The sequence below is a fragment of the Taudactylus pleione genome, unplaced genomic scaffold (assembly GCF_031769625.1).
Source record: "Taudactylus pleione unplaced genomic scaffold, aTauple2 ptg001106l, whole genome shotgun sequence".
NCBI classification, from domain to species: Eukaryota; Metazoa; Chordata; class Amphibia; order Anura; family Myobatrachidae; genus Taudactylus; species Taudactylus pleione.
The window spans coordinates 834,416-848,698 of NW_028285507.1; the positions used below are offsets into that span (position 1 = coordinate 834,416).

Below are 14,283 nucleotides of genomic sequence, written 5' to 3' on the forward strand. Positions count from 1 at the left end.
AATTATTGGGAGTACAGGAAATGGGGATGAGTGTGACATCACTATAATTATTGGTAGTACAGGAAATGTGGATGAGTGTGAGCTCACTGTAATTATTGGGAGTACAGGAAATGGGGATGAGTATGAGCTTACTATAATTATTGGGAGTACAGGAAATGGGGATGAGTGTGACATCACTATAATTATTGGTAGTACAGGAAATGGGGATGAGTGTGACATCACTATAATTATTGGGAGTACAGGAAATGGGGATGAGTGTGACATCACTATAATTATTGGTAGTACAGGAAATGGGGATGAGTGTGATCTCACTAGAATTATTGGGAGTACAGGAAATGGGGATGAGTGTGATCTCACTATAATTATTGGTTGTACAGGAAATGGGGATGAGTGTGAGCTCACTATAATTATTGGGAGTACAGGATATGGGGATGAGTGTGATCTCACTACAATTATTGGGAGTACAGGAAATGGGGATGAGTGTGATCTCACTATAATTATTGGGAGTACAGGAAATGGGGATGAGTGTGAGCTCACTATAAAAAATAAAAAATAATTTTGGTGCTGGGCCGGTGTATGATAGTGAACAATATGTAATAAAATAATATATATATATAAGTTCTTGACCAAAGTCCGTGTTTAGTGCCTAGACCAGTGGTTCCCAAACTGTGTGCCTAGGCACCCTAGGGTGCCTCGGCACACTTTCATGGGTGCCTCAGGTTGGTGGTCTAGCACAAAATCAAATTATTTATGGTCAGTGTAATGTAAATATGTGGACAAATAGAAGAGCAAACCTGTCCCCATCACATAACTGACATAAGGACGTCTGGTCAGCACAATTTACTATACTAAATTTTTTTCAGAATTTTTCAAAAACAAACGCTTGGCTTAGGGGTCCCGTGAAAACAATGTTGATACTCTAGGGCGCCGTGATTCAAAATAGTTTGGGAACCACTGGCCTAGACGGCAAAAGCTCCTCGTTGCCACGCACACCGACTCCTTCAATCTGAATTATAATAAAAAACAAGGGCGTCTCCTATTGCAATCATTGTGAAGACAACACCAAAAGTGTGTGAAGAGGCTATGAGTGGACCCGTCCCATGCGTATAAAATTATTACCGCTTATCTCATGTCCTCAGTGAAGATCCTCATAAGGTCACTGACATCAGTAGGATTTTTTCACAATTTTAGTGGGAATCCACAATCACATAGGACATCCAGTAAGTCCCAAAGCAGCAGGACCATCGCTCTACCCATGGCTGCAGGTGCCCTGGAGATATATATATATATATATATAATATGATATTGGAAATATGTTTGGGCATGCAGAAATCATTGCCAGTATATGGTATAGCAGGATATATAGAGGTTCTACATGAAGTGGAAATAACCATTATCCACATGGGTGATTCCCTCCCTTTAATCCATTAATGCAGACACGTAATGGGCTGGTTTCCTGCAGGAAGACGTTGGGGAGAACATTACATTCTTGGATGTGCTCCTTCCCTTGTTAGCTGCCAGTGTTACCAGTCTAATACTGTAATCATTTGCAATTTTAAATGCCATAATTAGAGACAGCACATGCTGGGTACATTTGTATCAGCTTATATGAGGACTTTTAATTATGCATGTTGACATAATGATTAAAAATAGATTTTCGCTCAGGCGGTGTTTGGTTTTACAGTTAAATCTGTTCCCCGTGTCTGTGTACGAGCTTTGCTTTGTGATGTTAATTAAAACCTAAGAAAAGGACAGAAATTGGGTTATTGAATGGCTCCTGTGAGCCGTCTTCATTAACAGCCTCGCATCTCATTATAGAACCGTGCAAGGGGGGGAGACTACACCCCATATGGGCAGCCACGCTCTCTGTACGGGATCGCAGCGAGAGCAGCCACGCTCTCTGTACGGGATCGCAGCGAGGGCAGCAACGCTCACTGTACGGGATCGCAGCCATAGCCCTGTGCCGGTTTGGATGACTTTCTGGCAATAAAACAGGCCTAGGCATGTATTGGCAGTGCATGCTGGGTACTATAGTTTAACATCCCTCTGCGAAACGCGATGGCGACACGGGGGTCTACGTTCGCCTCAGAGGATTCGCCTGGAAGCGCCAGAAGCGCTATGATTACACTCACTCAAACATTTATTAACAGGGCCCTTTAGGGAGCCCATTCCTTCCAGCGTATGAAATCGCCATCGAGGGACACTTAAAAAACGATTTTCAATTAAAACACATGTACGTAAGCTCATATTTACTGAATAAACATAAAGCATGACTTATAATATGTAGCGATAAATATTGCAAAACAACTGGAAACAAAGATTCGATCATTAAAAAAAAAAAGTTTCTATCCAGCTTCCAAAGACTCTGGTATGACAGAGGGCAGTGCCAGTCATTGTCAGAGCTGGCATGATCCCAGCGATGCCGCTAGCCTTGGGCAACAGTCCCAAGGAGAGGGGCACCCGGGCAGCTAGATGTACCCCCAGAATCCCTTGAGCTGCTGACTGTATTATAATATATCATCCTCTGTATTACGCTGTACACTCTGCCGTGTGTGACAATAGTGCGTAGCGCAGAGATTGTACGAGCAGCACCTTTGTACATAACTTTGTCAGACAAGAGCCAGAAGATATCATTCTATTGGAGAAGGAACAAGAGGAGAACTGCCTCATGCATCATGCAAGTCCCCTTTCTGCCCATGTGGCTTATTGTTCTTTAGCTACAGCATAGCCAACCAACAGGACTTACGCTTGGGGGTTCAGAATTACAAAACACTAAACATGTGCGGGATCTTGGTGTTGTCCTGGATAGTGGCTTGACACTTAAACATCAGGTATCAGCCACAATCAAATCCTCATTCTTTCTTCTGAGGAACATAGCCAGAAACAAGCACTTAATTCCCTCAGAAGATCTGTCTAAAGTCACACATGCATTTATATCATCACGCCTAGACTACTGCAACGCCCTCTACCTCGGTCTCCCAGCAAAAGAATTGCACCGCTTGCAGATGGTACAAAACGCAGCTGCCAGGCTATTAGCCAACCAGCCCCGTTCCAGCCACATGACACCCATCCTCTCCTCCCTTCACTGGCTGCCTGTCAGATGGTGAATTGCTTTCAAGATTGGATTAATAACTTACAAAGCCCTTCATGACCATGGCCCAGGGTACCTGAAGCAGCTTCTGATTCCCTACTGTCCCACTCGATTACTGCGATCCGTTGATGAAGGACTATTAACAGTACCTAGAATCTCCTGGAATTTGTCTGGGGGTCGAGCTTTCAGTTTTGTGGCTCCAACCTTTTGGAACTCACTTCCCCGCACAGTCCGAGAGGCCTCCACGGGTTCCCCGCACAGTCCGAGAGGCCTCCACGCTAGAGTCCTTCAAAAATAGACTCAAGACCTATTCACCCAGCATTTCACTAATGTCCCTTGTTTAAGCTTGTTTTGTATTTTGTGCTGTAAATGTAAAGCACTTTGAGTCCTTTAGGAGAAAAGCGCTATATAAATAAAATTATTATTATTATTATTATTATTATTATTATATATAAATTCCATTTAAAGGCTCAAACATAAAATTACGATGTCCCCAGTCTGCTGTGACTGAGGGCAGATCTGCGCTATAATACACGCTAGCTGGAGACGCAGAGAGCAGGACACGCTGTAATTCCATGTACTTCTGGCGCTCAGTGAGTGCGTAACACATGTTTTCTATACAGTTCAATAATGTCTACGAGAGGCATCTAACGTTGCTCGCTGGGCTGTGCCGCAGCTAAATGGATCATGGTAACCAGTTACTGTGACCGTGATGCATTGATGGCATTGGTACATAATTGCTGGACCAGTCCTATAGTATATTGTATAACAGTAATTACTGGAACAATACCAGAAGTTTCTTATGATATAAAGTGAAGCAGAGAGTTTCAGCGCTTTTTGCAATATGCGCCTCGCTTGGCCTTTGGATGAGATGTTTCGCTTTTTGCTATATGCTCCTCGCTTGGCCTTTGGATGAGATGTTTCGCACTTTTTGCAATATGCGCCTCGCTTGGCCTTTGGATGAGATGTTTCGCTTTTTGCTATATGCTCCTCGCTTGGCCTTTGGATGAGATGTTTCGCACTTTTTGCAATATGCGCCTCGCTTGGCCTTTGGATGAGATGTTTCGCTTTTTGCTATATGCTCCTCGCTTGGCCTTTGGATGAGATGTTTTGCACTTTTTGCAATATGCGCCTCGCTTGGCCTTTGGATGAGATGTTTCGCACTTTTTGCAATATGCGCCTCGCTTGACCTTTGGATGAGATGTTTCGCACTTTTTGCAATATGCGCCTCGCTTGGCCTTTGGATGAGATGTTTCGCACTTTTTGCAATATGCGCCTCGCTTGCCCTTTGGATGAGATGTTTCGCACTTTTTGCAATATGCGTCTCGCTTGGCCATTGGATGAGATATTCCCAGTCCTTCCCCGTCCTCAGCACGCAAAATAAAAAATTGACCCCCCTCCCCAATTTATTAATAGATGATGGAATGGATTTTTTGGAGCAGGGGCATAAAAGGAACTCTGTACCGCTACAATACAGATGGTTACACCGCAAAGCTGGTCCTCGCAGAACGTCCTGACATAGGGGCTGATCCAGCAGTGGGTTGAATTGCGCACAAGGGGTTACGCAATCCGTTCTGTTAATATTATAATGCAGCAGGAGGGATCTGAAGTGAAGACGCCTCCTGTCATCATCTGTGATTCCAGTGACGCGACCGAGATCGCAGCCTGGGATTAGCATCGCGACCATCGGCCAGCTGAGTAGACCTCCGCAGGCTGGCCGGCTTGTGAAGCCAGGAAGTCTGCGTCCATGGATGCTGACCCTGGTCTCATCCCTCCCGGAAAGCTGGGAGGACATGCCTGTTTCTGGGAACGCAGGCCGTCCTCGCACCACCCCAAAAACGCCTCCTCCTGTCAGTCAGGCAGACCCATAGGGGGGCCTCTCTGTGATCTCACAGGATCGTTCTGCACATGCGCAATTTCCCGATAATATGGAATCTGCGTAAATACTAGACTCTGCGTCCTCTGCTGAAACAGCCCCATAATCGCTTCTCGCTAGGGTGATAGATTAAGAGTTTGTAACTATTTTGAAATTGTAAGAGGTCACTTCTATTAGGTGCGAGGGGCGGGATTTGCCATTATAACAACACCGTAACTTTCCCCCCACCCCCCCCCCGTGGCCCAATCTCGTCCCTGTACGCAGCCCTAATAGACTGCAGGTAACATAAGTGCAACTCACTGGTGATGGGATCGACACCTTAGACTCCTATAATAAGCAAGGTCCATTTGAATCTTTGCTGTCACTTGGAAAGTGTCTGTCGCCCACCAGTGCCTCGTGCCTTATACTTTATTACTGACAAGCAGAGGCAGTGTGCCTCTCTCTTCCTCTCTCTCTCTCTCTATTCTCTCTCTCTCTCTGTCTCTCTCTCCTCTCCCTCCCTCTCTCTCTCTATTCTCTCTCTCTTCGTCTCTCTCCCTATTCTCTCTCTGTCTCTCTCTCTCTCCTCTTCCTCCTCTCTCTCTCTCTCTCCTCTCCCTCCTCTCTCTCTCTCTCTCTCTCTCTCTCTCTTCGTCTCTCTCCCTATTTTCTCTCTCTGTCTCTCTCACTCTCTATTCTCTCTCTCCCTATTCTCTCTCTCTCTATTCTCTGTCTCTCACTCTCTCTCTCCCTATTATCTCTCCCTATTCTCTCTCTCTCTCTCTCTCTCTCTGTCTCTCTCCCTCTCTCTCTTCTCTCTCTATTCTCTCTCGCTATTATCTCTCTCTTCTCTCTCTCTCTTCTCCCTCTCTCTACTCTCTCTCTCTCTCTGTATTCTCTCTCTCTCTCTCTGTATTCTCTCTCTCTCTCTCCCTATTCTCTCTCTGTCTCTCTCTCCCTATTCTCTCTCTCTCTCTCTCTCTCTCTCTACTCTCTCTCTCCCTATTCTCTCTCTCTCTCGCTATTCTCTGTCTCTCTCTCCCTATTCTGTCTCTCTCTATTCTCTCTCTCTCTCTCCCTATTCTCTCTCTGTCTCTCTCTCCCTATTCTCTCTCCCTATTCTCTCTCTCTCTGGCTATTCTCTGTCTCTCTCTCCCTATTCTCTCTCTCTCCCTATTCTCTCTCTGTCTCTCTCTCCCTATTCTCTCTCTCTCTCTCTACTCTCTTTCTCTCTCCCTATTCTCTCTCTCTCGCTATTCTCTGTCTCTCTCTCCCTATTCTCTCTCTCGCTTTCTCTTCGTCTCTCCCTATTCTCTCTCTCTTTGTCTCTCTCTCTCCTCTCCCTCTCCCTCTGTTCTCTCTCTTCGTCTCTCTCCCTATTCTCTCTTTCTGTCTCTCTCCTCTCCCTCCCTCTCTCTCTCTATTCTCTCTCTGTCTCTCTCACTCTCTCTCCCTATTCTCTCTCTATTCTCTCTCTCTCTATTATCTCTCTTCTCCCTCTCTCTCTCTTCTCCCTCTCCCTCTCTACTCTCTCTCTCCGTCTCCTCTCTCTACTCTTTCTACTCTCTCTCCCTATTCTCTCTCTATTTTCTGTCTCTCTCTCCCTATTCTCTCTCTCTCCTCTCCCTCCTCTCTCTCTCTCTCTCTCTCTCTCTTCGTCTCTCTCCCTATTCTCTCTCTGTCTCTCTCCTCTCCCTCCCTCTCTCTCTCTCTTCGTCTCTCTCCCTATGCTCTCTCTCTGTCTCTCTCTCCTCTCCCTCCTCTCTCTCTCTCTCTCTCTCTCTCTCTCTTCGTCTCTCTCCCTATTCTCTCTCTCTGTCTCTCTCCTCTCCCTCCCTCTCCCTCCCTCTCTCTCTCTATTCTCTCTCTGTCTCTCTCTCTCTATTCTCTCGCTCCCTATTCTCTCTCTCTCTATTCTCTGTCTCTCTCTCTCTCTATTCTCTCTCTCTCTCCCTATTATCTCTCTCCCTATTCTCTCTCTCTCTCTCTCTCTCTCTCTCTCTCTCTCTCTCTCTCTCTCTGTCTCTCTATTCTCTCTCTCTCTCCCTATTATCTCTCTCCCTATTCTCTCTCCCTCTCTCTCTTCTCTCTATTCTCTCTCGCTATTATCTCTCTCTTCTCCCTCTCCCTCTCTACTCTCTCTCTCTCTGTATTCTCTCTCTCTGTCTCCTCTCTCTACTCTCTCTCTCCCTATTCTCTCTCTGTCTCTCTCTATCCCTATTCTCTCTCTCTCTACTCTCTCTCTCCCTATTCTCTCTCTCTCTCGCTATTCTCTGTCTCTCTCTCCCTATTCTGTCTCTCTCTATTCTCTCTCTCTCCCTATTCTCTCTCTCTCTCTCTGTCTCTCTCTCACCTCTCCCTCCCTCTCTCTCTGTTCTCTCTCTTCGTCTCTCTCCCTATTCTCTCTCTCTCTGTCTCTCTCTCCTCTCCCTCCCTCTCTCTCTGTTCTCTCTGTCTCTCTTCGTCTCTCTCCCTATTCTCTCTCTCTGTCTCTCTCCTCTCCCTCCCTCTCTCTCTATATTCTCTCTCTGTCTCTCTCACTCTCTCTATTCTCTCTCTCCCTATTATCTCTCTCCCTATTCTCTCTCTATTCTCTCTCTCTCTATTATCTATCTCTTCTCCCTCTCTCTCTTCTCCCTCTCCCTCTCTCTACTCTCTCTACTCTCTCTCTCTGTATTCTCTCTCTCTGTCTCCTCTCTCTACTCTCTCTCTCTCTCCCTATTCTCTCTCTATTCTCTGTCTCTGTCTCTCTCTCTCTCTCTCTCTCTCTCTCTCTCTATTCTCTGTCTCTCTCTCCCTATTCTGTCTCTCTCTATTCTCTGTCTCTCCCTATTCTCTCTCTCTCTCTCTCTCTCTCTCTCTCTCTCTCTCTCTCTCTCTCTCCCTATTCTCTCTCTCTCTCTCCCTATTCTCTCTCTCTATTCTCTGTCTCTCTCTCGGTATTCTCTGTCTCTCTCTCTCTCTCTGTCTCCCTATTCTCTGTCTCTCTCTCCCTATTCTCTCTCTCTCTCCCTATTCTCTCTCTCTCTCTCTTTCTCTCTTTCTCTCCCCCTATTCTCTCTCTCTTTCTCTCTCTCTCTCCCTATTCTCTTTCTCTCTCTCTCTCCCTATTCTCTCTCTCTCTCTCTCTCTCCCTCTCTCTCCCTATTCTCTCTCCCTATTCTCTCTGTCTCTCTCACTCCCTATTCTCTCTCTATTCTCTCTCTCTGTCTCTCTCTCTTTCCCTATTTTCTGTCTCTCTTTCTCTCCCTATTTTCTCTCTCTCTCTCTCTCTGTCTCTCTCCCTCCCTCTCTCTCCTTTCCCCAGACTGCTGTGATGAACAGAGACCGCCTGTATTCAGTTACGTGTCAGCTCTCTGCTTATGATCGATTGTTTCTTCGGATTCTGCACCTAATTGAATGGGGGCTAAGCTTGGCACCTCTCTCACCAGGATTGCAGTATTGATGTGTAGGTGGGGGTCACAGAGGGGCACAGCCGCCCGGCATGACACCAAGTTGTGTGCTGGAAGTCTTTACTGTGTTCGGTCCAGAACACAAGATCACAAGATCACTTTATTGGAGCCCCTGATGCCACTCTCGTTGTGTGGTAATTGGTTGCCCAACTTCATGCCCAGCTAGAATGCCCGGTGCCGCTCGCTGCAATGTGCTGTCTGTGTAACAGCCTCTGATGTACAGGCACCAATCCAGGGCAGATAGGTTATCAGCACCATAGGGAATAACAGGAGGCTTCGCCCCACCGATGCCTCTGACCACGGGCTGGCACCTCACCCGTAGAGCTGGAGATTATCTCGGCTGCTGTGTGTCATTGGGATACAGAACCACATGCGACTGTGCTGGACATAGATCTGTTCCCGTCATAGGAATGGAGGCCTCTTACTGAGTATAATGCTGCTCCAATTATTTACATTGTTTAAAGTGTTTCACATTTTCTCCCAAAACTAAGTTGTAGCCTCTTTTTTTCTTTTCTTTTAATCTCTGTTGTGAGCAGAAAATAACGCACTGGCTTTTATTAGTATGAACAAATATTTCCATGGATGTATAACAGGGATCAGTCCGTGGATAATAGCGCCACTGAGGTGCGAAGGAAAATGTACGACACAATAATAACTCCCCGACTTACTGAAAACTCTTAAATCTAAATTGCGTCCACCTCTGAATTAGGCCCTATGTCACAGTCTGTGACCGTTTGTAGGAGGTAACGGGGTGCTGGCTACAGTAATGCAGGCGCGTCGTGACCGCTTTGGGGGCGCTTTTCAGGCAACAACTGTCTCCTCGTATGCAGCTGTACTGGCCGCGGCGGCTTAGTTGCTACGGACATTCTGAGTACCCATCCTTATGTTGATCAGAGCTCCAGTGGTGCGAACGATGTGCGTCCGATGCTGCCGCACTGCACACGCTAAGCGATTGATTAGAGACGCTGGACGCAGTGAGGATATATTCGCAAAATGAGTGCAGGTAGTGACCGTTTGGGTGAGGTAATGGGGGGTGTCTAGAATCACTTAGATGTGCCGCCACCGTTGTCTGTGTGTGTTAGCGACTGCGAATTCATTCGCAGTTGACTGGTCCTAGTGTCTTGGTTGAGACGGACATCTGGATACAGCGTAGGGCTGCTCAGAAGATCGATGATGCGACTGGTGCTTTTGTACATAAGCGGTAAATTTTTGACGGCGGCGGTGGGTGTCTCTGTACACAAAATGGAGGCTGAGTCATTAGCATATTTTTGCTAGTCCGCTGTGTACAAAATAGCAGTTATGAATGAAAGTGCGTCCACCAATGAATGAGCCCCAATGTAACCGTGTCTGACTTAATAGTGAATGATGTCTGATGACTGCTAAATCTTTATCTGTCATTTTATTTAATTAAATTGTCCCTAGCATCATTGAGGAAACAAAATATATGAACGCACCGCGGTGAGTAGCGTCACCATTTGTAGCCTGTGAGGACGCAGAGGTGGATCCTCCATGCTGGATCCTGAGGGGAAATGTCCCCAGTGTACACAACGCTGCATCTGAAATATCACTTTCTTTTTTTTACGTTGTTTTTTTTATTTCATTCTAGATAAATCGCGCTCCCAGCTTTGGAACCGACCAGAAGATTGACTTCGATGTGAAGAAAGGAGTTTTGCTAAATGCATTAAAACTTCTGAACATCAGGTAATGCGTTTTATCCCTCCATTCCTGTGATCACTGTATCCGAGGGGCACGCAGGAGATTGCAGGAAGCCATTTTCTCCGTGGCGTTATTGTTAGCGGGAGTGATTGATTTGACAGCTAGAGCTGTATGTTGTCAGGGAAGTAATTCCTGCATCATAGCAACATGTCTGGAATGAATGTTTTGATATGAAGATCATGTAAAACAAAATTTCATTATGGGGAGACTTTGTATTTCCACTCACGTGCCACGCATTCCCCATGTCCCTTGCTGATGCTGACAGACGTGCTGATGTCACCAGCTCAGATCCCATTGGTATGCCACGTTTTCTCCCCATCCCTCGCTGACGCTGACAGACTTGCTGATGTCACCAGCTCAGATCCCAATGATGTGCCACGTTTTCTCCCCATCCCTCGCTGACGCTAACAGATGTGCTGATGTCACCAGTTGAGATCCCAATGATATGCCACGTGCCACGCTTTCTTCCCATCCCTCGCTGACAGACATGCTGATGTCACCAGCTCAGATCCCATTGGTATGCCACGTGCCACGCATTCTCCCTATCCCTCGCTGACGCTGACAGACTTGCTGATGTCACCAGCTCAGATCCCAATGATGTGCCACGTTTTCTCCCCATCCCTCGCTGACGCTGACAGATGTGCTGATGTCACCAGCTGAGATCCCAATGATATGCCACGTTTTCTCCCCATCCCTCGCTGACGCTAACAGATGTGCTGATGTCACCAGCTGAGATCCCAATGATATGCCACGTGCCACGCTTTCTTCCCATCCCTCGCTGACAGACGTGCTGATGTCACCAGCTGAGATCCCAATGATATGCCACGTGCCACGCTTTCTCCCCATCGCTTGCTGACGCTGACGACATGTGATGTCACCAGCTCAGATCTCATTGACGTTTCTTGGGGTCTTGAACGTCCCTTTATCTTCTCGTTTACCAGACACAACAAACCTGAGGGTCCGCTGGATTGGGCAAATAAACTGTGTGTAATATGTTTTATCATAATCCCCTTAATATACAGTGCTAAGTAATATGTATGCGCAATATTCATTGATAATATTATAATTAATATATATGTATATACTGTAGTGCCAACAATTATTCAGCACTGTACAAAGAGAATATTGGAAACTTGTTTTATTTCCTGCTATGGGTAACATCTCCACTTCTGAAAACCCGCACTTTAGTAAATATAACCATTCAATTGTGAAATTGCTCCTGAGTTGGAAAAAATAATTCTGATTCATGTTTTGTGTGATATTCTCTGTATGGTAATCACCGTAATGTGCAGCACTTAGTAATATGCAGGAAAATATCCAGAGTTCAGATTCTATGCGGAAGAATCTCTACAATTCTAATTTCATGGAGAGAATCCTACTCTGTGTATAGTAATTTCCTGTCTTATATAGAAAATCTCCCCAATTCTAATTCCATGGAGAGAATCCTCCTCTGTGTATAGTAATTTCCTGTCTTATATAGAAAATCTCCCCAATTCTAATTTCATGGAGAGAATCCTCCTCTGTGTATAGTAATTTCCTGCCTTATATATAACATCTCCCCAATTCTAATTCCATGGAGAGAATCCTCCTCTGTGTATAGTAATTTCCTGTCTTATATATAACATCTCCCCAATTCTAATTCCATGGAGAGAATCCTCCTCTGTGTATAGTAATTTCCTGTCTTATATATAACATCTCCCCAATTCTAATTCCATGGAGAGAATCCTCCTCTGTATATAGTAATGTCCTGCCCTATATATAATATCTCCCCAATTCTAATTCCATGGAGAGAATCCTCCTCTGTATATAGTAATTTCCTGCCATATATATAATATCTCCCCAATTCTAATTCCATGGAGAGAATCCTCCTCTGTGTATAGTAATTTCCTGTCTTATATATAACATCTCCCCAATTCTAATTCCATGGAGAGAATCCTCCTCTGTGTATAGTAATTTCCTGTCTTATATATAACATCTCCCCAATTCTAATTCCATGGAGAGAATCCTCCTCTGTATATAGTAATTTCCTGTCTTATATATAACATCTCCCCAATTCTAATTCCATGGAGAGAATCCTCCTCTGTATATAGTAATTTCCTGTCTTACATATAACATCTCCCCAATTCTAATTCCATGGAGAGAATCCTCCTCTGTATATAGTAATTTCCTGTCTTATATAGAAAATCTCCCCATATTGTCACAAAATGCCGACTGCCGACTTCCATACTGTGGAATCCCGGCATGGGAGTAATGATGGGTGTCGAAATCCTGACACCTATCATTATCCACACGCCGAAATCCCAACGCCCGGCATACCGAACGAAGGTAAGCTGGGCGTCGAGAGCGGATAGTCGCGGGGCTAGGCTAGGGGAAGGAGAGGTCGGGGTTAGGCAACTAGGGGTGGAAGTTAGGGTTAGGCACCCCGGTGAGAGGTCGGGGTTAGGCAACTAGGGGTGGAAGTTAGGGTTAGGCAACCCTAAGGGAGGGTTAGGGGAGGAAGACGGGTAGGGATAGCATACTTACCTTGCCTGTCGGGATCTGCGCTGTACGTGCTGCCGGCGTCGAGATTTCAACTGCCGGGCTCACGTGTAGCGGTCGTTCATACCGATCCCGTCACAAATCTTATGTAGAAGTTTTTCTCCAACATATATGCAGAACATGCTCCGCAATCCCTGACGCGGGTCCAGAGAATGAGCCTGATGCAGGGTTGTACGCACTGCCGGTGTTCACGCAGTTGTGTGATTCTTTGTTACTGCGTATGCGTGAAATGCAGAGGAAAGTCTCACTGCGCACGAGCCGTAGTTTTACACGCCATTCGCAATGTCTCTGTGATCGCAAGGTCCTGAGGCCGGTCCGTGGGCTTTTCATGGGAGTTGCATGGGTGTGTCTGCACTCGCAGCTGCGTTACCAATTGCAGAACCACGGTTTTAGAATCGGAATCTGCGCAGCCCAGGAGTCGATGCGTGCGTCCAATATTGCGTTGATAGTAGTGTGTTCTCAACCCCCGGAGCATCTGCACACAACAGAGACGGGGCAAGTGGGTGTAGCAACATTTGCGCAATCCGACGCACACTATTACTTGCCGGGAGTGTGTTGGCAGGCCACTAGCATATGTTCGCACATAAAGTGCGACGTGATTACAGCTGCGAATGTGAATGAGGCCCAATGTTCTATGCAGAGAATAGTCCTCCCTTGTAATGGTCTGTAACAAGTTACTGTATAGTGAGACAGAGGAATTCTGAAATGTACTTAATGCAGTTTGTGAGCTTTCGGCTCTTCCCAGCCATATATAGGATATTGTGACATCTCTGTTACCCGGCTCTGGCTGCCCTGAATGTGCCGTAGAAACCTTTAGATCACTTGTCCGTCTCCGGCCTTGGATGCTGACGCTGTCTGCCAGGGATTAATAACGAGCGTCTTGTACGCCATTTCTATTGTATCTGTTACATTTGTACAAGGTGTAATTACGAATCTTCTGGGCTCTTCTCCAGGCAGAGGGAACAATATAACATTAGAGGAGACCCTATGGTCAGACAGCGATTATGCGCATTTCAGTTTTCCCACAGTAATGAGGGACAATTACACCGGATGTGTTTGATTGATGGCTCGGGTCTGAGACGTTCTTCTCTGTATACATTAATACTTATTGCAGGTAACCTGTATATATGCGGATGCTTATCCTGAATGAACTAAGCCTCAGGCCTGATTCTTCCAACGGCGCCGCTCGTACAGGACCCCATGACAGGCGACGAGTGATGGTACACAGGGCAAATTGCCAGGGCCCGGCCTTGTGTCTTTCTACAATTCCAGACCCAGGAGGGGATCAATAAAATTAGAGAGCATCTGTATACAATGATTTACGTATCGCCGGCGACATTTATGGGGGGCATCCACTACAAGATCTGAAAACGACGGCACGAATACGACATTGTAATGGTGCAGTGGTTTGTCAGTCGTGTGATGTGCGTCTGCTCGTTCAGTGCAGGGTCATCCATCATCTGGAAACATACTGAGCCTGACGATATCGTCAGGTTGACCAGCATGTTTGCACGATGATAGATGTCTAAAAGACCAAATTTTCAAACGATGTTTGAACGATTATCGAACAATTTTATCCTTCAACTTTATCGTCTAGTGGATACCCCCCTTAACAAAAACTAGATAAGACG

At 46.0% G+C, this 14,283-nt stretch overlaps 1 protein-coding gene across 1 annotated transcript in view; it reads left to right on the forward strand.

Moving 5' to 3' along the window:
- The window catches only part of TTLL7 (tubulin tyrosine ligase like 7), a 386,802-nt gene that overhangs the window by 150,836 nt on the left and 221,683 nt on the right, over positions 1-14,283 (forward strand). Inside the window, exon 10 of the mRNA XM_088461808.1 lies at positions 10,005-10,099. Coding sequence (XP_088317934.1) covers positions 10,005-10,099 — 95 coding nt within the window. The remainder of the gene's footprint in view (positions 1-10,004; positions 10,100-14,283) is intronic.